The 24963-nt window shown below is 46.5% G+C and overlaps 1 protein-coding gene across 6 annotated transcripts in view; it reads right to left on the reverse strand.

Annotated features, from left to right (window-relative positions):
• The window catches only part of LOC121586539 (receptor-type tyrosine-protein phosphatase U), a 293456-nt gene that overhangs the window by 27175 nt on the left and 241318 nt on the right, over positions 1–24963 (reverse strand). For 4 of the 6 annotated variants that reach the window (XM_041903295.2, XM_041903292.2, XM_041903294.2 and 1 more), the window contains exons 18-21: positions 21427–21499; positions 21065–21141; positions 18051–18068; positions 15924–15960 (exon numbers count right to left, since the gene is read on the reverse strand). In XM_041903295.2, coding sequence (XP_041759229.2) covers positions 15924–15960; positions 18051–18068; positions 21065–21141; positions 21427–21499 — 205 coding nt within the window. The remainder of the gene's footprint in view (positions 1–15923; positions 15961–18050; positions 18069–21064; positions 21142–21426; positions 21500–24963) is intronic. The other 2 variants (XM_041903296.2, XM_041903293.2) reach the window with 1 other exon arrangement.

The following is a 24963-nucleotide window of genomic DNA, read 5'->3' on the forward strand; positions in this document are numbered from 1 at the left end:
CATGCTGATTTAGGTCTACACCATCACTGGTATTATCAGGCTGTATAGCTAGTTACGTTTGCTCTGACTCAGTACATTTATTAGCAAGCAGAGAGAGATGACTCAAGTAGCGGAGTAAACTATAAAAATGGACGTTACACACGGCATATCACATTTAACAAACCAAACATTCAAATACCGTTATCGAAGGTAAAGTAAAAACCCAACCTGGTCCGTGCATCATACTGGTATATCGTAAAATACGGTATACCGCCCAGCCCTACTCTGCAACCACAGTGTGCATTCATTCAATCTGTTTCCAGAGGCTGCTGTAGTTAGCATAGAAACCCAAGGGGGGTTGTTGTTTCTGCAGTTTACTTCACAGTTTGTCTTAACAACATGAAGCTGATAAAACAGTGTGATAGCTGCTGCTGTAGCCCCAGGGCAGACCCTGCTTTCTACAAGGCTCTGTTGTGAAGGCTGTTGGGTACAACAGGGAGAAGAGAGGAGAGGAAAACCTTGGCCATCTTTGAGAACAGGGGTGCTAAAGGCACAGACTAACTGTCAGGGATGAGTATTGTTCTCCCTGCCACTAGCAGTGGTTGAGTGCAGTGTTTCTGTGCTGTGTTCCTACCTCAACAGTGCCTACACACACCTATACATATATACACACAGTGTTAGTTCAACCTTCAACCTCATCTGGCCTACTTGCTTTTTTACCATGAATTCTAAAACGTATTCAGTCTGCCTCAGTTACAGAACAGAGCTACATTTTTGTATGCCAGTGGCTATGTAATATGTATGCATAAGTGTGTGTATACTGTATAAGTGTTTGTGTGAGAGCGAGAGAGAGAGTTAGGGAAAGAGGGAGAGATAGAAAGAGAGTGCATGAGAGAGAGATGGAGAGAGAGATAGAGAGAGTAGAGAGAGAGAGAGGGTGAGAGAAAGAGAGAGAGAGGGTGAGAGAAAGAGAGAGATAGGTTTTAGAAGAGCAAGTAAGCTGAAAATGTTATTGTGTGGAGGGGCGGGAATTGGGACCAAAAAGAAAGAGGGAAAGACATATACTAAACTAATAAGATCAGAGCTAAGAAATAATAAATAATATATATCTGTGTCAGTGTGTGTGTATGATTATGTGTGTGTATGACTATGTGTGTGTAGGAGTATGTGTATGAGGGTGTGTTTGGGGAATGTCACACCCTGGCTCTGGGACTCTATATGTTGAGCCAGGGTGTGTTCATTCTATGTGTTTATTTCTATGTTGGTAATTCTGGTGTGTTTATTTCTATGTTGGCTAGAGTGACTCCCAATCAGAGGCAACGAGTGTCAGCTGTCGTTGGTTGTCTCTGATTGGTGTCACACCCTGGCTATGGGACTCTAGTTGTTGAGCCAGGGTGTGTTTGTTCTATGTGGTGTGTTTCTATGTTGGGGGTTCTAGTTCGTCTATTTCTATGTTTTGCCTGAGTGACTCCCAATCAGAGGCAACGAGTGTCAGCTGTTGGCTGGTTGTCTCTGATTGGGAGCCATATTTAAACTGTCTGTTTTCCCTTTGTGTTTGTGGGTTTTGTTCCGTGTCGGTCTTTGTTACCGTTGGACGTTACGAGTCGATTTATTGTTTTGTTCGTGCTTTAATTAAATAAAAGTCTAAACATGTTCGTTCAACACGCTGCGCATTGGTCTACTTCTCTCCCTGACGATCGTGACAGAAAAACCCACCAAGACTGGACCAAGCAGCGTGTCCAGGAGCCATCACCAGGGAGATCGCTAGCAGATCTCCGTGGCAACCTCGACTGGGTCAAGCCTAGTGAGGAGCAGAGAGGGTGGACTTGGGAACAGTGGAGGAAGAGTCTCGACTGGGTCAAGCCAAAGGAGGAGCAGAATGGCTGGAGTTGGAAGCAGGAGAGCGAGAGTTGGGCGAGAAATATATAGGCCTGGCCCACGGGAAGAGAGCCCCCAGAAATTTTTTAGGGGGGCTAACGCCGTGGGACGACGGGCCAGCAGGAGACCAGTGCAGAGCGGCCCAGCGGATTGGCAGAGGAGGCCGCCAGGTTACGGGGGCCACTGGTCGAAGAGGGGGTGGAAGATGTAGAGGCACGGCGAGAGGTACTGGCGTGTGTTGCCAGTCCGGTCCGGCCTGTTCCTGATCCCCACGTAGGGCCAGTGGTGTGTGTTCCCAGTACGGTCCGGCCTGTTCCTGCCACTCGCACCAAGTCTACGGTGCGCATCGCCAGCTCGGCCCGGCCCATTCCTGCTCCCCGCACCAAGTCTGTGGTGCATTTCGTCAGCCCTGTCCGGCCCGTTCCTGCTCTCCACACCAAGTCTGTGGTGTGCGTCGCCAGCCCAGTCCGGCCCATTCCTGCTCCCCGCACCAAGTCTGTGGTGGGTTTCGTCAGCCCTGTCCGGCCCGTTCCTGCTCTCCGCACCAAGTCTGTGGTGCGCGCCGCCAGCCCAGTCCGGCCCATTCCTGCTCCCCGCACCAAGTCAGTGGTGCGTTTCGTCAGCCCTGTCCGGCCACGTTCCTGCTCCCCGCACCAAGTCAGTGGTGCGCGTCGTCAGCCCGGCACAGCCCGTTCCTGCTCCCCGCACCAAGTCAGTGGTGCGCTCCGTCAGCCCGGTTCGGCCCGGCTCCTGCTCCCCGCACCAAGTCAGTGCGTGCGTTCGTCAGCCCGGCTCGGCCGCTCCTGCTCCCCACACCAAGCCAGTGGTGTGCGTCGTCAGTCCGGCACGGCCCGTGCCTGTTCCACCGGTGGCGGGTCCGGCACCGGTCAGGTGCTGCGTCACGCCGGAGCTAGAGCAATCCGCTCCACCAGCGTTCAGTGCAGCTCTGGTCAGCAGGGCCAGACCGGACCAGGGGTACTTTGGGGGGTTAGAGAAGGAGTGGGGGTCAAGGCCGGAGCCAGAACCGCCACCGAGGAGGTATGCCCGCCCAGCCCTCCCCTGTTTTGTTTTAGTTGAGGCGCGGTCGCAGTCCGCGCCTTTAGGGGGGGGTACTGTCACACCCTGGCTATGGGACTCTAGTTGTTGAGCCAGGGTGTGTTTGTTCTATGTGGTGTGTTTCTATGTTGGGGGTTCTAGTTCGTCTATTTCTATGTTTTGCCTGAGTGACTCCCAATCAGAGGCAACGAGTGTCAGCTGTTGGCTGGTTGTCTCTGATTGGGAGCCATATTTAAACTGTCTGTTTTCCCTTCGTGTTTGTGGGTTTTTGTTCCGTGTCGGTCTTTGTTACCGTTGGACGTTACGAGTCGTTTATTGTTTTGTTCGTGCTTTAATTAAATAAAGTCTAAACATGTTCGTTCAACACGCTGCACATTGGTCTACTTCTCTCCCTGACGATCGTGACAATTGGGAGCCATATTTATACTGTCTATTTTCCCTTTGTGTTTGTGGGTTCTTGTTCCGTGTTCGGTCATTGTTACCGTGGACTTCACGAGTCGTTTCTTGTTTTGTTGATTGTGTTCTATTATCACTAAAGATAATAAAGTTAAACATGTTCGTTCATCACGCTGCGCCTTGGTCTGTTCAATACGACGATCGTGAAAGAAGAACCCACCAGAAGAACCCACCATGCAACGACCAAGCAGCGTGTCCAGGGGCAGCTCTTGGGCTGGACATGGGAGGAAGCGCCGGGAGAAGAGACGGTGGAGGCGCCCGTAGAGAGAGCAGCGGCGCCAAACGGGTCAACGTCGGACAGGCGAGAGGCAACCCCAGAACATTTTTAGGGGGCACACGGCATGGGACGACGGGGCTGACTGGAGGCAAAAAGGGGCGGATTCAGAAGGCCACCAGGTTACGGATACACCGCCCTGTCACGTCCTGTGCGGATGCCTCACACAGAGTGTGTGAGGGTAGGCATTCAGCCAGGACGGGTTGTGGCCGCTCTTCACTCCAGGTCTCCTATCCGTCTCCACAGCCCGGTTCGGCCTGTTCCTGCTCCACGCACCAAGCCTACGGTGTGCGTCGCCAGCCCAGTCCGGCCAGTCCCTGCTCCACGCACCAAGCCTACGGTGTGCGTCGCCAGCCCGGTCCGGCCTGTCCCTGCTCCACGCACCAAGCCTACGGTGTGCGTCGCCAGCCCGGCCCGGCCTGTTCCTGCCACTCGCACCAAGTCTACGGTGCGCGTCGCCAGCCCGGCCCGGCCTGTTCCTGCCACTCGCACCAAGTCTACGGTGCGCTGTCGCCAGCCCGGCCCGGCCTGTTCCTGCCACTCGCACCAAGTCTACGGTGCGCGTCGCCAGCCCAGCCCGGCCTGTTCCTGCCACTCGCACCAAGTCTACGGTGCGCTGCCGCTAGCCCGGCCCGGCCTGTTCCTGCCACTCGCACCAAGTCTACGGTGCGCGTCGCCAGCCCGGCCCGGCCTGTTCCTGCTACTCGCACTAAGCCAGGGTGCGAGACGTCAGCCTGGTAAGGCCTGTTCCTGCTACTCGCACTAAGCCAGGGGGTGCGAGACGTTAGCCTGGTAAGGCCTGTTCCTGCTACTCGCACTAAGCCAGGGGTGCGAGACGTCAGCCTGGTAAGGCCCGTCCCTCCTCCACGCACCAAGCCAGGGGTGCGAGTCGTCAGCCTGGTAGGCCCTGTTCCTCCTCCACGCACTAAGCCAGGGGTGCGAGTCGTCAGCCTGGTAAGGCCTGTTCCTCCTCCACGCACTAAGGCAGGGTGCGAGTCGTCCAGCCTGGTAAGGCCCGTTCCTCCTCCACGCACCAAGCCAGGGGGTGCGCGTCGTCCCAGCCTGGTAAGGCCCGTTCCTCCTCCACGCACCAAGCCAGGGTGCGCGTCGTCAGTCCAGCACAACCCGTGCCTGGGTCACCGGTGCCTGGTAAGGTACCGGTCAACTGCTCCACTATGGAGCTGAAGCTAACCGCTCCTGCTAAGTCCAGTTCAGCTCCAGCCGGCGGGGCCAGACTGGACCAGGGGCGCTATGGGGGGTTTATTGGAGGGTGGTGGTCAAGGCCGGAGCCAGAACCGCTGCCGAGAGGTATGCCCGCCCAGCCCTCCCCTGTTTTGTTCAGGTTGAGGCGCGGTCGCAGTCCGCGCCTTTAGGGGGGGGTACTGTCACACCCTGGCTCTGGGACTCTATATGTTGAGCCAGGGTGTGTTCATTCTATGTGTTTATTTCTATGTTGGTAATTCTGTTGTGTTTATTTCTATGTTGGCTAGAGTGACTCCCAATCAGAGGCAACGAGTGTCAGCTGTCGTTGGTTGTCTCTGATTGGGAGCCATATTTAAACTGTCGGTTTTCCCTTTGTGTTTGTGGGTTCTTGTTCCGTGTTCGGTCATTGTTACCGTGGACTTCACGAGTCGTTTCTTGTTTTGTTGATTGTGTTCAATTATCACTAAAGATAATAAAGTTAAACATGTTCGTTCATCACGCTGCGCCTTGGTCTGTTCAATACGACGATCGTGACAGGGAATCCATGATCTAGGTTCTGAATTCATGGAGGGAGAAGGAGAACTATCCACAGACTGGGGGGAGGAGAGACACAGAGACTTCACAGAGAGCTACAGCTACTGTGCTGTAACATAATCACAATCAGTAGGCCTATGTACAGGTACATGTGACTAACTGTAGAGAGAAGTGGGGTTCAGGTTGTAGAAAAATCTACCCAGACACAGGACATGATGTAGCGCCTGTGTGTGTGTGTGTGAGAGAGAGAGAGAGAGAGAGAGAGAGAGAGAGAGAGAGAGAGAGAGAGAGAGAGAGAGAGAGAGAGAGAGAGAGAGAGAAAAAAACGGTGTTATTGAAAATCTCCCCTACAGCTTTCAAAAAAGACTCCAGCATTTCCAAGATAGGTTTTATCCTCTCACACTCCATAAAACAGTGAAAAATAGTTTCTCTTATATTACAAAAAGGACATCCATCTCCAACATATGAGTTAATAAAAGATACAAAAGCATTAACTGCAATGATGCCATGCAAAACCCCCCATTGCATATCACCAGTACCCTTTTGTAACAGAGGCTTGTACACTGCTTTCCATGCTGGCTTTACCTTGTCATCAATGCCCAATTTTACCCTCCATGGAGTGTCTTTTCTATTTTTCAATGTATCTTTATTCAACACCTTGACACACCCCCTATATAAGTCTTTCCCATTCACCTCATCCAAACCCACCTCTTCCAACCCTCTCAAATCCAGTAATAATGCCTTTCTTTCTGACTGTGATATTGGGTGTAATCCCTAGTCTTGGAAATGAGACGTTTTCATCTTGTACCTTCTTCTTGTGGCTCTTAAGAATACCCCACTCTTCTGCTGACAGAGCCTTCCTGCAGCTTCCCAGCAGATGTCCGACAATCCTTTCCGACCTCACCCCCAAATGTTCAGCCACCCGTCTTCCATCCATTAAGGTGGGCCCAGCCATGGCCATTAACTGTTTTAAGGTGATGATTTTGCCCTTCACAAGAATCTTGGAGAAATGTGGAACAGCTGCAGTTGTACAATCCAGTCTTGCCCCGTACACCAGAGGTTCCTCCAACAGCCAATGCACTGACTCCGCTAAAATGCGTCTGGACACCTTCATTATGCTCCACTCCCTAAGAAGGCCTCTGTAAAACAGAGGTACTCCCTCCCTAGAAATCTGGCTACTATCAACCAAAAATAAAGCCTTCTTTAAACCTAATCCCCCAACCTGCTGTAATACAAGACCTGCCACCCCTCTCCAAACCAAATTCTCCGGTCCATAAAGCAACCTTTGAATAAACTGAAACCAGAAAGCAGCAGCCCTACTAGCAAGATGTACAAGACCTTGTCCCCCCTCCTCTTTTGACAAATACAAAACACTTTGTGGAACCCAATGAGATTTATCCCAAAATAAATCTACAATAATCGCCTGTATCTTAGCCAGAAGGCCAGATGGTGGCTCTAAAACTGACAACCGATGCCACAGTGCAGAGGCAATCACATTGTTAACTATAATAGTGCGCCCCCTATATGATATACGAGATAACAACCAACACCATCTCCTCATCCTCCCTTCCACCATTTCATCACCCCTGGCAAAGACATGATCCCTCCAGACCATTCTCCAATCTGTAAAGCACAACTTTTTTCCCAATTTATCTTTGCAGAGGATATTCCCCTAAAACGATCAACCATTAGACTCAAACTGTCCACCTCCGCTTGATTTTTCACTAAAATAACTACATCATCAGCATAGGCTGAGAGACGAATAGGAAGAATATCCTCTGAAAGGTACACCCCTTCAATGCGACTTATAATGCTATTTAGTAGTGGCTCTATAGCAATGGCATATAACATTCCCGACAAAGAACATCCCTGCCAAATACCTCTACACACTTTAAAAGGAGCACTCAAACCACCGTTAACTTTCAATACACTTTCAATGTCACCATATATCATCCTTATCATAGCAATAAAACCAGAGCTGAAACCAAACGCCTCAAAAGTGTGCCATAAGTATTGATGTTCAACTCGGTCAAATGCCTTTTCCTGATCAATTGAAATTAGACCAGCATCCAACCCAATAGCCCTAGAGACGTCCAAAAAATCCTGAATCAGACAAATGTTATCCCCTATCTGCCTGCCGGGAACACAGTAGGACTGGTCCGTACAGTGGGGAAAAAAAAGTATTTAGTCAGCCACCAATTGTGCAAGTTCTCCCACTTAAAAAGATGAGAGAGGCCTGTAATTTTCAAATTTTCAAAACAGACAAATTGAGAAAGAAAAATCCAGAAAATCACATTGTAGGATTTTTAATGAATTTATTTACAAATTATGGTGGAAAATAAGTATTTGGTCACCTACAAAGAAGCAAGATTTCTGGCTCTCACAGACCTGTAACTTCGTCTTTAAGAGGCTCCTCTGTCCTCCACTCGTTACCTGTATTAATGGCACCTGTTTGAACTTGTTATCAGTATAAAAGACACTTGTCCACAACCTCAAACAGTCACACTCCAAACGCCACTATGGCCAAGACCAAAGAGCTGTCAAAGGACACCAGAAACAAAATTGTAGACCTGCACCAGGCTGGGAAGACTGAATCTGCAATAGGTAAGCAGCTTGGTTTGAAGAAATCAACTGTGGGAGCAATTATTAGGAAATGGAAGACATACAAGACCACTGATAATCTCCCTCGATCTGGGGCTCCACGCAAGATCTCACCCCGTGGGGTCAAAATGATCACAAGAACGGTGAGCAGAAATCCCAGAACCACACGGGGGGACCTAGTGAATGACCTGCAGAGAGCTGGGACCAAAGTAACAAAGCCTACCATCAGTAACACACTACGCCGCCAGGGACTCAAATCCTGCAGTGCCAGACGTGTCCCCCTGCTTAAGCCAGTACATGTCCAGGCCCGTCTGAAGTTTGCTAGAGTGCATTTGGATGATCCAGAAGAGGATTGGGAGAATGTCATATGGTCAGATGAAACCAAAATATAACTTTTTGGTAAAAACTCAACTCGTCGTGTTTGGAGGACAAAGAATGCTGAGTTGCATCCAAAGAACACCATACCTACTGTGAAGCATGGGGGTGGAAACATCATGCTTTGGGGCTGTTTTTTCTGCAAAGGGACCAGGACGACTGATCCGTGTAAAGGAAAGAATGAATGGGGCCATGTATCGTGAGATTTTGAGTGAAAACCTCCTTCCATCAGCAAGGGCATTGAAGATGAAACGTGGCTGGGTCTTTCAGCATGACAATGATCCCAAACACACCGCCCGGGTAACGAAGGAGTGGCTTCGTAAGAAGCATTTCAAGGTCCTGGAGTGGCCTTGCCAGTGTCCAGATCTCAACCCCATAGAAAATCTTTGGAGGGAGTTGAAAGTCCGTATTGCCCAGCGACAGCCCCAAAACATCACTGCTCTGGAGGAGATCTGCATGGAGGAATGGGCCAAAATACCAGCAACAGTGTGTGAAAACCTTGTGAAGACTTACAGAAAACGTTTGACCTGTGTCATTGCCAACAAAGGGTATATAACAAAGTATTGAGAAACTTTTGTTATTGACTAAATACATATTTTCCACCATAATTTGCAAATAAATTAATGAAAAATCCTACAATGTGATTTTCTGGAATTTTTTTACTCATTTTGTCTGTCATAGTTGACGTGTACCTATGATGAATATTACAGGCCTCTCTCATCTTTTTAAGTGGGAGAACTTGCACAATTGGTGGCTGACTAAATACTTTTTTCCCCCACTGTATGTATGATTTGCCCCATCACCTCCCTCAGCCTGTTGGACAAAGCCTTTGACAGGATCTTATAATCAGTGCACAATAAAGCCACCGGCCTCCAGTTCTTCACCTCCCTAGGGTCACCCTTTTTGGGCCGTAGGGTGAGGACAGCCCTTCTGCAGCTTATCGGTAGTAACCCTCCGGTCAAACTATCATTAACTACTGCTAGCCAATCCTCTCCGAAAAAAGTCAACGGGAAGCCTATCAATGCCTGGTGCCCTTTCATTTTCCATGCCTTTTAATGCAGTGTATAGCTCCTGCAGAGACAATGGTTGCTCTAGCTCAACCTGAGCTTCTGCAGCCACCTGTGGGAGCCCATCAAGGAACTGCTGTGTCACTGTTTTATCCTCTTTGTACTCACACTTGTAGAGCTCAGCATAGAACTCTACTGCCCTCTTTCTAATTTCACTAGGGCTAGTGAGCTCCAGTCCAACAGCTGATTTGAGACAATTCATAATACTTCTTTGTCCATTCTTTTTCTCTAAACCAAAGAAAAATTTGGATGAGGCATCCATTTCAGAGATTCCCTGAAACTTACTTCTCACCAATGCCCCCTGTGCTCTGATACCCAGAAGGTCTGCCAATGCCACTGTTTTCCTCTTGAGGGCCTGAGTATGGCCTCGATCTCCTGTGGTCTCAACCAACGTCAGGAGTTCCACTATTTCAGACTCTAGGGCTTTCATTGATCTGGTGATGTCTTTGGTGACATTCCTTGTGTATTGATTACAGAATTGTTGAATCTGGATTTTCCCTATATCCCACCACTGTTGAAGGGATACAAAACTGGCCTTTTGAGACCTCCACCTCTCCCAGAAAAAACTAAAACATTTCCTGAAGTGAGCATCACTCAATAAAGTTATATTAAAATGCCAGTATGCACTTTTGGGTTTTACAGCGTTAATGAACACCACCTCTGTTATTAAACAATGATCATAAAATTCCACTGGGGTTATCACACTTGATTTATAGACCTGAGATTGATGCTCAAAACAATAAAACCTATCTAACCTGGCCATAGAGATGGTGTTCTCTCTCACATGGGCCCAGGTGTACTGTCTCGTGCCTCCACGTTGACTCCGCCAAATATCACACAGTTCATGTGTTACAATGAGGTTCTTTGTGATTTCTATCTAAATCACTGACTGTGCAGTTAAAATCTCCAGCAATAAATAAATAATCTTCAGTATTACATTTCTCAATGGTATTTGATAATGTCTCTAAAAAACATACCCTCTCAACTGCCACCACTGGGGCATATACATTTATCAGACACATAGTGATGTTTTCATACCGCGCTCTAACTTTTAATAACCTCCCCTCAACTACCTCTTCAACCTCATATGACAAAGGCAAAAACCCTTTTGAGAACAAGATGGCCACACCCCCACTTTTTATTAAATATTATTATTAATATGCCATTTAGCAGATGTTTTTATCCAAAGCGACTTACAGTCATGTGTGCATTCATTTTTACGTATGGGTGGTCCCGGGGATCGAACCCACTACCCTGGCGTTACAAGCGCCATGCTCTACCAATTGAGCTACAGAGGACCACACACCACTTATGACTACACACCACTGTCCCCTCTCCCCCCCCCCCCACTCCTGTTGCCACATAACTTCATTTTCCAAATTACTATGCGTTTCTTGTAGAAAACTTATGTCACTTCCCTTTCCCCTAATTAACTCATACACTATGGCTATTTTTTTAACGTCTCTCGCCCCATTTACGTTTAAAGAAGAAGTCTTAAAACTGCTCATGTTTTTTTTTTTTATACAGAGGAAGACACAGAAACCACATCTCTTTACAGAGTTAAGGCTGCGACTGAACTCTTAATTTTCTTTAGAATTTACATCACTTATCACTCTCGTGACCACTTTCTTGAGTCTAGCAATTTCAGGGCTTGTCAAACCTCCCCCTGTTATTTACAGAAACTTTGCTGATTCAATAAACAATTCACTTTCAGGAAAACAATCTGTTACATTATAATCCTGCATATATTTCTTCCCTTTTGTCAACTTCAGAAATTGACGTACCTTCTCAATCCCATACGTCCCTTCCACCCCATTTATCTTGCTATTTTGTTGTGACACGTCAGATGACTCACTCTCGCTATCCTCCCCAGAAGAAAACTCCACTATCTCTACAACCTGTTTATCCTCAACTGATTTATCAATCTCTACCTTCCTCTTAGAATTAGACCCTTCACCACCCCTTAAATTCTTCCTCTTACTCCTCTGTACTTTGAAAACAGCTGCTTCCTTTTCCATTACTTCAATCTCCAATTTCATTTTCCAGCACCACCTCAGCGACTGCAGTCGCAATCTCACTGACTGTTTCCCCTCCCTCTTTGTTCTGATCTACCACAATTGCCTCCATAGCCACACTGCCTTCCTTTCCTACTTTTCCAACCACATCTGCCCACCTTCTCCCTTCCCCTGCACCCTTAGAATGTTCATCCCTTCGCGGTGGTGCATTAGCTGCACCAGCACCGGAGCTGCTACCGGGCTCTGTGCGCTCGTTCTTGGGACAATAACGTACCAAATGCCCCTCTCTTCCACAGCCAAAGCATTTCATTGATTCAGTAGAAGTGTAGAAGACATAATCAAATCCATCAATCTTAAAACTGAATGCTAAATTCAGTTCGTCAGTGTCCTTCTTTAAAATCATATGCACTTGTCTCCTATGAGACACAACATATTTCAGCAAAGGAGATTTGCATCCAAAAATAACCTTCTTTATTGTACATACAAGTTGACCATGACGAGATAACTCTCGCTCCAACACTTCATCTCTAACAAATAGTGGTACGTTAGAAAGTATAACTTTCATCGCCGGATTCATAAGAGGAAATACCAACGTCTGTGTCTCCCACAACACAACACCACTCTCAACTATCGTATTCACCTTTTCAATGGAATCTAAGAATATCACTACAGCGCTATTCATCCTTGAGGCTGATTTTATGCTATCATACCCAATGATAGCACCCACTGCTAAGCTACATTCTTCCACTGAACACCCGGCCGCAGCAGGAATCTTTACTGCATGCCGCCGACTAAGTTTTTCAAACTCCAAACCTCCGTGAGTGACAATTGCAACCAGCCCGACCCGCTGGTTGTGCCTCGAGAAAAACAACCTCAACGATCCCCCACCCCTATACGTGCTTACTGATAGTTAGGCAAGATAACCTTACAACAACTAAACTAATCAATATACAGTGAGGGGAAAAAAGTATTTGATCCCCTGCTGATTTTGTATGTTTGCCCACTGACAAAGAAATGATCAGTCTATAATTTTAATGGTAGGTTTATTTGAACAGTGAGAGACAGAATAACAACAACAAAAATCCAGAAAAACGCATGTCAAAAATATTAAAAATTTTAATGATTTTAATGAGGGAAATAAGTATTTGACCCCTCTGCAAAACATGACATAGTACCCTTGTTGGCAATCACAGAGGTCAGACGTTTCTTGTAGTTGGCCACCAGGTTTGCACACATCTCAGGAGGGATTTTGTCTCACTCCTCTTTGCAGATCTTCTCCAAGTCATTAAGGTTTCGAGGCTGACGTTTGGCAACTCGAACCTTCAGCTCCCTCCACAGATTTTCTATGGGATTAAGGTCTGGAGACTGGCTAGGCCACTCCAGGACCTTAATGTGCTTCTTCTTGAACCACTGCTTTGTTGCCTTGACCGTGTGTTTTGGGTCATTGTCATGCTGGAATACCCATCCACGACCCATTTTCAATGCCCTGGCTGAGGGAAGGAGGTTCTCACCCAAGATTTGACGGTACATGGCCCCGTCCATCGTCCCTTTGATGCGGTGAAGTTGTCCTGTCCCCTTAGCAGAAAAAACACCCCCAAAGCATAATGTTTCCACCTCCATGTTTGACGGTGGGGATGGTGTTCTTGGCGTCATAGGCAGAATTCCTCCTCCTCCAAACACGGCGAGTTGAGTTGATGCCAAAGAGCTCCATTTTGGTCTCATCTGACCACACCACTTTCACCCAGTTCTCCTCTGAATCATTCAGATGTTCATTGGCAAACTTCAGATGGGCATGCATATGTGCTTTCTTGAGCAGGGGGACCTTGCGGGCGCTGCAGGATTTCAGTCCTTCACGGTGTAGTGTGTTACCAATTGTTTTCTTGGTGACTATGGTCCCAGCTGCCTTGAGATCATTGACAAGATCCTCCCGTGTAGTTCTAGGCTGATTCCTCACCGTTCTCATGATCATTGCAACTCCACGAGGTGAGATCTTACATGGAGCCCCAGGCCGAGGGAGATTGACAGTTATTTTGTGTTTCTTCCATTTGCGAATAATCGCACCAACTGTTGTAACCTTCTCACCAAGCTGCTTGGCAATGGTCTTGTAGCCCATTCCAGCCTTGTGTAGGTTTACAATCTTGTCCCTGACATCCTTGGAGAGCTCTATGGTCTTGGCCATGGTGGAGAGTTTGGAATCTGATTGATTGATTGCTTCTGTGGACAGGTGTCTTTTATACAGGTAACACGCTGAGATTAGGAGCACTCCCTTTAAGAGTGTGCTCCTAATCTCAGCACGTTACCTGTATAAAAGACACCTGGGTGCCAGAAATCTTTCTGATTGAGAGGGGGTCAAATACTTATTTCCCCCATTAAAATGCAAATCAATTTATAACATTTTAGACATGCATTTTTCTGGATTTATTTGTTGTTATTCTGTCTCTCACTGTTCAAATAAACCTACCATTAAAATTATAGACTGGTCATTTCTTTGTCAGTGGGATAACGTACAAAATCAGCAGGGGATCAAATACTTTTTTCCCTCACTGTATATATATACACACCGAAACCCAATAGAGTGTAAATAATTCCAGTCGCTCTCACAATCACTCCTGCTTCACGATTCACTCACAGCATGCACTCCGATGAGAGATAGAGAGATTAGGGTTGGAGGGAAAGCCTGCAGGAGTCTAGCTCTCCAGGACAAGGGTTGGGAATCATATATAAATATATAGAATATATACTGTATATATACAGTACCAGTCAAAAGTTTGGACACACCTACTCATTCAAGGGTGTGTCTTTATTTTTACTATTTTCTACATTGTAGAATAATAGTGAAGTCATAAAAAACTATCAAATAACACATATGTAATCATGTAGTAACCCAAAAAGTGTAACCCTAAGTAGCCACCCTTTGCCTTGATGACAGCTTTGCACACTCTTGGCATTCTCTCAACCAGCTTCACCTGGAATGCTTTTCCAACAGCCTTGAAGGAGTTCCCACATATGCTGAGCACTTGTTGGCTACTTTTCCTTCACACTGCCGTCCGACTCATCCCAAACCATCTCAATTGGGTTGAGGTCGGGGGATTGTGGAGGCCAGGTCATCTGATGCAGCACTCCATCACTCTCCTTCTTGGTAAAATAGCCCTTACACAGCCTGGAGGTGTGTTGGGTCATTGTCCTGTTGAAAAACAAATTATAGTCCCACTAAGCCCAAACCAGATGGGATGTTGTATCGCTGCAGAATGCTGCGGTAGCCATGCTGGTTAAGTCACAGAGTGTCACCAGCAAATCACCCCCACACCATAACACCTCCTCCTCCATGCTTTACGGTGGGAACTACACATGCAGAGATAATCCGTTCACCCACACCGCGTCTCACAAAGATACGGTGGTTGGAACCAAAAATCTCAAATTTGGACTCCAGACCAAAGGTCAAATTGTCACTGGTCTAATGTCCATTGCTCGTGTTTCTTGGCCCAAGCAGGTCTCTTCTTCTTATTGGTGTCCTTTAGTAGTGGTTTCTTTGCAGCAATTCGACCATGAAGGCCTGATTCACACAGTCCCCTCAGAACAGTTGATGTGGAGATGTGTCTCCTCTTTCTATTCTGGTTAGAGACGGTTTGCGCTGTTCTGTGAAGGGAGTAGTACACAGCGTTGTACGAGATCATCAGTTTCTTGGCAATTTCTCGCATGGAATAGCCTTCATTTCGCAGAACAAGAATAGACTGACGAGTTTCAGAAGAAAGTTATTTGTTTCTGGCCATTTTGAGCCTGTACTCGAGCCCACAGTTGCTGATGCTCCAGAAACTCAACTAGTCTCAAGAATGCCAGTTTTATTGCTTCTTTAATCAGCACAACAGTTTTCAGCTGTGCTAACATAATTGCAAAAGGGTTTCCTAATGATCAATTAGCCTTTTAAAATGATCAACTTGGATTAGCAAACACAACGTGCCATTGGAACACAGGACTGATGCTTGCTGATAATGGGCCTCTGTATGCCTATGTAGATCAGCCGTTTCCAGCTACAATAGCCATTTACAACATTAACAATGTCTACACTGTATTTCTGATCAATTTGATGTTATTTTAATGGACAAAAAAAATGCTTTTCTTTCAAAAACAAGGACATTTCTAAGTGACCCCAAACTATATATATAAGAGAGAGAGAGAGAGAGAGAGAGAGAGAGAGAGAGAGAGAGAGAGAGAGAGAGAGAGAGAGAGAGAGAGAGAGAGAGAGAGAGAGAGAGAGAGAGAGAGAGAGAAAGCTGAAAGGTGGTGTTTGGGTGGTAGAGAATAAAGTTCTACCCAGACACACAACATGATGGAGCCCCAGCCAGTGTGTTTACACATTAATAATTCAAATAATTATTTTAATATCAACAACTGGGAGGCTTGGCTGCGCATGCACACACATACACACAGTAAATACGGTATATTACAATTTTTTGATTTCTGAAAAAGTATTCCAAGGGCACTCACCTTGGGTGGCTATGAAGTGGTTTGATCGCTGGTACCCCTGTGAAAGAAAGAGATGTTGAGGAAGGAAGAAAGAAAGAGAGAGAAAGAAAGAGAGAGAGTTGAACATCAGAGTAGCACAGTTTAAACACCAGTCCCTAGAGTCACTATACAGAACCACCACCATCCCCCTCCCTCAGTCTCCTCTCCTCTCTTATTTCTGATGTGGTATTGAATGACACCGTACAGTATATGTAGTCGAGCTTGCATTGTATTCATCGTCTACCTAGATATAATACCAAGTGGTTTTCATATTATAATGTTTTCATATTGTAAAGGTTGGACTGTTGGATAACAGGTAGTTAAGGAGATTTCTCTAGAGCGGCCATAATTATCTAGAGAGAGGGACCGTAATTTTTTCAATGGGCAGCTTCCTCCTACCAATTAACTTTTTTCTTTGTTCAGGCAGCATTTTGCCATTAACTGTTCAGGTATAGAGCAATAATAAAGTACAAAAGGTTCCTTCAAAAGGGAAATTATAATGCTTTCATTTCAGCCGATTGACACAGACTGATCTGCCATTGTCTGTTCTCCTGGGGGATACATTACTGCTGCTATGATCAATCCTGGACACTGTCAGATGGGATTGCTAGTCATGGTCTGTGTGTGTCCATCCTCCAGCCCTGAGCATGGTCCCCTTATCACTGTGTGTGTGTGTGTGTGTGTGTGTGTGTGTGTGTGTGTGCGAGTGCGTGTGCGTGTGTGAGAGCATGAGAGAGAGAGAGGAGAATGTAAAGCAAGACAAATCCTCCAGCCCTGGGCATGGTCCCCTCATCACTCTTGGCTGTAAGGGAATACACACACAAACACACACACACACACACACACACACACACACACCGCTCATTCCATTCCATAAGTGCCATGCCACACAGAGAGGAGGGGAGATGAATGACCGTTGCCATGCTAGAGTGCAGTGACCCCCATTCCCATCCTTCCCATGATCCTCTCTGCTTCACTGTGTGTGTGTGCTTCCTGTCTGTCTGTCACCTAGGCAACCACCACCCTCTGCCTACAGCGAGCAGACAGCATCACATCAAGCAGTGTGAAATTCAAAATGGATGAAAAATAACTGAATTAAAAAAATTAAATACAAATAATCATGCTCTCATGCTCTCCACCACACTTACACCATGACAAAACCCATCACATCACAATGTCGTAACATGATGGGATGGAAAGCAAGTTGCCACAAGATGGAAAGCCAAGAAGAAATCCAAGATGAAGTTGGCAATCTCTCCCTTTACATGTTCTCTTCTTCCACAGCAAGTTGGACCCCTTCAAACCAATCTAGTTTGACCTAGATAGATAGCCCACTATGTGGTTGAAGATTAGCCAAAACACTATATTAAAATATATGTGTGAGAAACATCCAACAGAATGTGATACAGGGGCAGAAAACAGGTTGAAAACAGTCTTACATGTTATGTTCAGGGTCTGGCCGTGCAGAGTGTTGCCTGTGAACATGCTCTAGTAGCCCTTCGCTGTGTCTGATCTGAGCTGAGCGTGTATGTATCTTTCCTGGCTTTGGCCCTGCATGCTTTCTCTGCATGGGGTCTCTACTGCCTTCAGGGCATATCTGAGCTTTAGCCAAGAGTAAGGAACTATATAGGGAATAGACTGAGACCTTTGAGGCTCTGGCCAAAAGTAGCGCACTGTAATGGTAATCGGGTTCCATTTAGGATGCAATCTTAGACTGTGCTCCTCCCATTGGTTCCTTTGTACCATTTCTGATGGAGGATAGTTGTAATATGTAATTTAAAGCTCTAACTGTCTATTGGGACAGACTTGCCTGCAATAAGACACGCTTTGTGTCATCTCTGCTGTGACGGGGGACAGACAAACCTAATACAAATCCCTTACTCTAAGTGAGTCTAGTCTGGCTGCAGATGGTGTAGCGGAGCAGGTTTGGCTAAATTAAACTCTGGGGAGCAGCTGGTGCCTGGGGCTGGGGGGGCTCAGAGACGGAGAGATTAGAAAGTGGTGGAGCGATGGAAAGGTGGAAGGAATAAGGGGGTACGCAGAGGGCACAAGGTGAGCGGGAGGATTGATGGAAAAGAAAGAGAAGAGAAGAGAAGCAGTAGTACTTACTTCCCTGTTTATCCGGATCTAAGAGGTCCCAAAGGTTGAGAAAAGAGGGAAGGAGAAAGAGAGAAATAAGGAAGGGAGCAAGGACAAATAAGCTAATTATTGAGATGAAAGAACAGGGGGATAGGAGAGAACTCAGAGGTGAGAGAGAGAGAGAGAGAGAGAGAGAGAGAGAGAGAGAGAGAGAGAGAGAGAGAGAGAGAGAGAAAGAAAAGAGAGAGAAGGAGAAAGAGAGGTTGTTTCACGCTACCTGTGGAGAAACATAATGTGTATACCCTCACGCCTCACAAACTGTTGCATTGGCAAAGAGGTAGAAACCAACGTTTTTTTCTTCAACTTCCTGTTGTTGTTGTGGTCATGGAACACTAAGTGAACAAAACATGCTACACATTTACTACGACGCAACACTCCTCCTATCTAGTCAAACCCAAGCGCCACCATCCATGAAAACAGTTAGGTTAACCCAAATCAGAGCGAGAGAAGGTGCTGCTTTTCCATTTAACCTTTCTGAAGAACGACGGAACAGCACTGGACCCTTAATTCCACCCCTCATCTTCACCCCTCCATTCCTCTCTTTCTCCTACTCACATTCATAATTTAGGCGCCTGGGGGTGGGTTAGCTGAGGGAAGGCTAGTCAGGGGTCCTGTAGACAGCCCTAACAATGACGCAGGTGTCCTCGCAGGGTCCATATACTAATTAACCTTTCAAGTAAAACTAGAGGAGGGTGAACAGAGCATGGAACCAGAGGGCTCACAAACGGCAAGAGGGGATGAACGGGCGGAACACTCTCCATGAGCTCCAACACAAACACATTCTCCTTCACCTCCACCTCAACCTGCTGAGTCAGCGCTCATTTTACCTTTTATTTTCTGTCCATTTTAGCATTTATTTTCTTTCCATTTTACCATTTTATTTTCTGCCCATTTTACTTTTTCTTACATTCTCAATTTATTTGTCTTGCATACTTTCACTTACATCTTCTTTTGTTAAACAACACAATGGTGAAACAATCAATCATTGAGCAAGGGAGACGAATGCAGTTGAATGCTGTACGCTCTTTCCTGCTCTCATTGGGCACTTCACTGAATGGGCTGTGTTCAACAAAGATAAATAATTGCTAAAATAGGTTTTTGTGAACGTCACCTTTACGTGACCTGTACTTCGTGTGTATTCAGCAACGCCTCCGCATACACACACACACACACTCACACTCACACACACTCACACTCACTGCTTGGCCCTAGCTCAAGCACACAAAGTGGATATCCCTACAACACTAGCTACAGTACTAGCTGTACAGCTTTGACACAGCGATGGGAGAGAAAGTGTCTGGGATGAGGTTTGAACTGCTACTGGGCTTGGCTAAGGCTTCCTGGATGAGACTCACTGGAGCTGAAGAGTTGAGATCACAACTAACTGAACGCCAGATGAACAGGATCAGGCATTTGATATCATCAGACAGACAGAGTGAGACGCCACTCGGAGTCGACTTAAGAGAGGCCGTCGCAGAGGACACAGACACTCCTAGCTTATAGGATCTTAAAGGATCTTAAAGGATCTTATAGGATATGTGGTGTTGCTGAGACGATGCCTATCTCAAATCTATTCCGGTACCCCCAGGGATACAGAGACAGGACAATGGCAGATTGAGAGTACAATCCTCTTTAAGTGGATATCTTCACTGTCACAGTGTACTGGCCAGCCAAAGGAGGCAAGCCCGAGTGGCGCAGTGGTCTAAGGCACTGCATCTCAGTGCTTGAGGCGTCACTACAGACCCCCGGTTCGATTCCAGGCTGTATCACAACCGGCCGTGGTTGGGAGTCCCATAGGGCGGCGCACAATTGGCCCAGCGTCGTCCGGCCGTCATTGTAAATAAGAATTTCTTCTTAACTGACTTGCCTAGTTAAATAAAAATAAAAGCCCAGAGAGGGCTGTTGGGACAGTCTACCTGTACACACACAGTACGGTGGGAGTCTCTCACTTCTCCTGCACTGGGCCATACACAAAACTCCCCCAGGGAGAGACAGGACAATACTATGATCAGATTCTAGATGTCACATCCTCACACACTTTTGACTGGAGTCCCTATAGACTGTAACAGTGGGCTAAACATCCTTAGATACTGTAGACCACAGGAGGTTGGTGGCACCTTAATTGGGGAGGATGGGCTCATGGTAGTGGCTGGAGTGGAATAAATGGAATGGTATCAAATACATTAAAAACATGGTTTCCATGTGTTTGATGCCTTTCCATTCGCGCCGTTCCAGCCATTATTATGAGACATTCTCCCCTCAGCAGCCTCCACTGCTGTAGACTAGCCTGCCAGCTGTGGCCAGCCTACAAACTGCTGCTGGGATAGACTACATTGCCCAAGAGTCTCCTTCTTGTGTCAAGCATACATACAGTTACTGGGAGAGACTACATTACCCAAGAGTCTCTCCTTCCTGTGGCCAGTCTACAGACAGCTGCTGGGAGAGATTATATTACCCAAGAGTCTATCCTCCTACAGCACTTCTCTAGCACTGGGCCAGACACACAGCTCTGACGGGAGGGATCGCAAATTAAAGTAACACTCAACAATACAAAGTTAGCATTAGAATATCAGGCAGTCTTCCGCGTGAGGCTAGAGACTAATCTCTGCAGCAGTTGTTGTCACACAGCTATCACATTGCAATAGAGTAAAGCCAACTCCCATGCACATGCTCAGATGCTATGTGGATGCTCACAAGTGCAGCCTCTGATCGTACGGCTGAGTCTTAGTTTAAGGAGCAACTGTGGGCAGAGACAGTAAAGATTGAGGAGGAGGAGCGGGGGGGGCAGAGAGAGCGAGAGAGAGAGAGAGAGAGAGAGAGAGAGAGAGAGAGAGAGAGAGAGAGAGAGAAAGGGCGAGACAGAGGGAAAAAGAGCGGGTAACTTACGTCTATGTAAAGAGAAGAGGGAGGGAGCAAGAGCAGGAGAGAGGGATAATTGAGCAGGAGAGATGGAGAGAGAGAGAGAGAGAGAGAGGGTAACTTACGTCTATGTAGTTGGCATTGCCATAGTCAGAGTTGGGGTCTGCTAGGAGGGAGTGTAGCTTGACTCGATGATGATCATCTACAGCGGAGAGATCATCAACAAGAGAGAGGGACTTTAATGTCAGCTTTATTTAACCAGGAAGTCTTTTGAAATGTATAATCTCTTTTAATGTGAAACTAACAAAGATTTTCAACAAAACAAAGCTTTTTTAAAGTAGTGGTCGTCAATAGCAACTGACTTGAGGACATGTTATAATTGGTACATTAATTTTAACAAAGTTAAGTTACAGTAGCTTTCCTGCAAATGTTCTTCCATATATGGCATACCACTCCATTCCAGAACGAGGTTCTAAACAGAACTTACGCCCCAGCAAACTGTCATGTCTCCCTTTAGTCTTGTCCTTCTTCTTGGTGACATCCCATCCATCAAAGAAGCTCTGAGAAGAGAAGGAACAAGTGGTCACCATGACAGTGAGATATTGTTAGCATACAGGTGATATTCTGTCATCAGCAGATTTCAACAGCACATTGAAATACTTAGCTTGGTTTCCAAAGTGTTAGATATCTCTAGGACACAAGGAATATACTGTATGTGTCATCAGATTCAAATCTCCTTTTAGTTTTACTACCAAAACTCTACTTAGTTTTACTACTTAGCTTAGTTACCCAACTTAGACTGTTACCCTAAGTAACTTTGCCATCATATTCACCGCTTGTATTTCTGTTAGTCATGACACATCTCTGAGAGAATGGTGAGGAGAAGAAGAGGCTATGAGGGATGGATCTGGCCTTGAGGGGGAGAGGAGAGGAGAGAAGGGGAGGAAGAGGAAAGGAGAGAGGAGGCCGGGAAGGAAGAGGAGGGCGTCCAAGAGTTAAGAGGAGGAAAAGAGGAGAGGATGAGGAGAGGAAGACAAGGGGAGGAGAGGAGGGGACAGGAAGAGAAGGGGAGAAGAGGAGGAGGGGACAAAAGGTGGTAGATAGGCGAGCTTGAGTCTCTCTCATTACCTATGCATCGAGAGTGGGTCTGCCTGCAATCCAAGTGCTTTATAATGTAGCACTTTAACTTGGTGTTAAAGTGCTACATTTGTGACAGATGTTTATGGCACCATTTACACAATCTGCCAGCACGATACGAGCTATTGAATTTAAATCAACGTTATGAGAGAGAGAGAGAGAGAGAGAGAGAGAGAGAGAGAGAGAGAGAGAGAGAGAGAGAGAGAGAGAGAGAGTAGAGAAAGAATGAATGACTGAGTGAGTGTGACAGACGTGTTTGCGAAGAAACACGGTGGCGTTGGCGGCGGTAGCGTCCAAGTCATGTCACGTTCATGGCATTCGCAGCATACCAATGCTAAGTCCGACTTATATCCTGGCTGCGTTGTCGTGCACATCCAGGCACTCCAACCCCAGCTCACTAAGTCCCTCATCAGCGCCCGCCCAATCCCAGCATGGGATCAGCGTGGGGAGGCCGGTCCACCTACAGCCCAGGGACAGGGGCAGCATGCTGATCAGAGGATTACACCTGCGCCTCACTCCTACACAGGTAATACTATACCTAATCCTGCTTAGAGAAGACATGATCCATCTCTCTCTCCTTCTCTCTCATTCTCTCTATCCTTCTCCCACCAACACACTCTTTAGAGCAGAGCCTGACTAACACTAAACAAATCCATAGACAGACTTTCTTTAGCACGGCACTATCATACATCAGGGTCTCAGCTATCAATGTTCTTTATTTCCACTGAAGCCACGCACAACTCCAACACCATCATCAAGTTTGCTGATGACACGACAATGGTAGACCTGATCACCGGCGACGATGAGACAGCCTACAGGGAGATCAGTGACCTGGCAGTGTAGTTCCAGGACAACATCTTCTCCCTCAACGTCAGTAAGACCAAGTAGCTGATTGTGGACTACAGCAAATGGGGGGTCGAGAGCTTCAAGTTCATCGGGGTCCAAATCACTACAAATCACTTAAAATGGTCCACACACAAGCGCACAGTTGGTCCCGTGTAGCTCAGTTGGTAGAGCTAACTGTAAGTCGCTCTGGATAAGAGCGTCTGCTAAATGACTAAAATGTAAATGTAAAGGCTGGTTTGCTCATTGTTTGTAGTCCCGTGTAGCTCAGTTGGTAGAGCATGGTGTTTGCAACGCCATGGTTGTGGGTTCGTTTCCCACGGGGGACCAGTATGAAAAGAAAAAAATGTATGCACTCACTAACTGTAAGTCGCTCTGGATAAGAGCGTCTGCTAAATGACTAAAATGTTGTGAAGAAGGCGTGACAGCATCTCTTCCCCGTCAGGATGTTGAACAAGTTTGGCATGGGCCCTCAAATGCTCAAAAAGTTATACAGCTACACCATTTAGAACATCTTGACTGGCTGCATCACTGCTTGGTATGGCAACAGCACCGCCCTTGATCACATGTTGCTACGGAGGGTGGTGCGGACAGTCCAGTACATCACTGGGGCCGAGCTCCCTGCCATCCAGGACCTTTATATCAGGGGGTGTGAAAGGAAGGCCCGGAGAATCGTTAAAGACTCCAGCCACCCAAGCCATAGACTCTCTGCTTCCGCGCGGTACCGGTGCATCAAGTCGGACACGAACATGCTCCTGAACAGTTTCTATCCTCAAGCCATAAGACAAAATGGCTACACGGACTATCTGAGTTGACCCTTGTACATTTTTGCACTTCCTCTATGCACACACATAGGACTCTACACACTCACGCACACTGACACTCCAGTACACACATAACATGCACACACATTTATACGGACTCTACCCACACTCACATATAATCTTCATTTATGCTGCTGCTACTCTGTTTATCATACATCCTGGTGCCTAGTCACCTTACCCCTATACACCATAATTTGCAAATAAATTCATTAAAAATCCTACAATGTGATGTTCTGGAAAAAATAATCTAATTTTGTCTGTCATAGTTGACGTGTACCTATGATGAAAATTACAGGCCTCTCTCATCTTTTTAAGTGGGAGAACTTGCACAATTGGTGGCTGACTAAATACTTTTTTTCCCCACTGTACATATCTACCTCTATCACTCCAGTATCCATGCACATTGTATGTTGCTTCTTACTTTCTCGTGTTGTTCTTATTTCTTATTTTTGTTTCTTGTGTGTTTTTGTTCTACCGTATGTTATTTAATAGTACTAAATTGATATTGATTACTGCATTGTTGGGTTTAGAGCTTGCAAGAAAGGCATTTCACTGTACTTGACATTAAAACTTGAACATATACCCAGCAGGCATAGCTGGTTGAAATGACTTCAACTGGTTGTAATCCAATGATGTATATAAATCATTGTTGTAATCTGGTTTGTAATGACATCCTTTCAACCAGTTTTGCCTGCTGGGTAGAAGCCCTGAAGATAGTCAAGAGGATTGGATCTAACCTGACAGTCTAACCAGTTGGTTGTAATCTGGTTATGGCTATCTGACTTCAGCCTCGTTCTATCTGAGCCAGTCCAGAAACCCTGTAGAGCCAGTCCAGAAACCCTGTAGTGCCATTTAAAAGCTCCAACAGTACTTTGCGGCATGCCTGATCAATGGCCGCCTCGGCAGCCCAGTGGGAAATAAGGGTTATGAAGTCCTACAGCCAGTCTCACACTGATACACACACCACACACACACACATCCCAGTCTCACACTGATCTCTCCTTCATCTTATTTCTCCAGGCGACAGACTGGGGAGCGATGGAGGGAGCGAGACGGGAGGAGCGGAAAAGCGATGGAGGAGTGAAAAAGCGACCACGGTATTGATTTTAGGAGGGGGAATTTGTTGGGCCCTTCGGGGGTGGGATTAATGAATCGAAAAGCGCATCTGGAATCCTGGAGGTTTGGATTCGGGGACAAATACAAGCTAAATGCTACCGGGC

The sequence above is a fragment of the Coregonus clupeaformis genome, chromosome 17, assembly GCF_020615455.1.
Source record: "Coregonus clupeaformis isolate EN_2021a chromosome 17, ASM2061545v1, whole genome shotgun sequence".
NCBI lineage: Eukaryota > Metazoa > Chordata > Actinopteri > Salmoniformes > Salmonidae > Coregonus > Coregonus clupeaformis.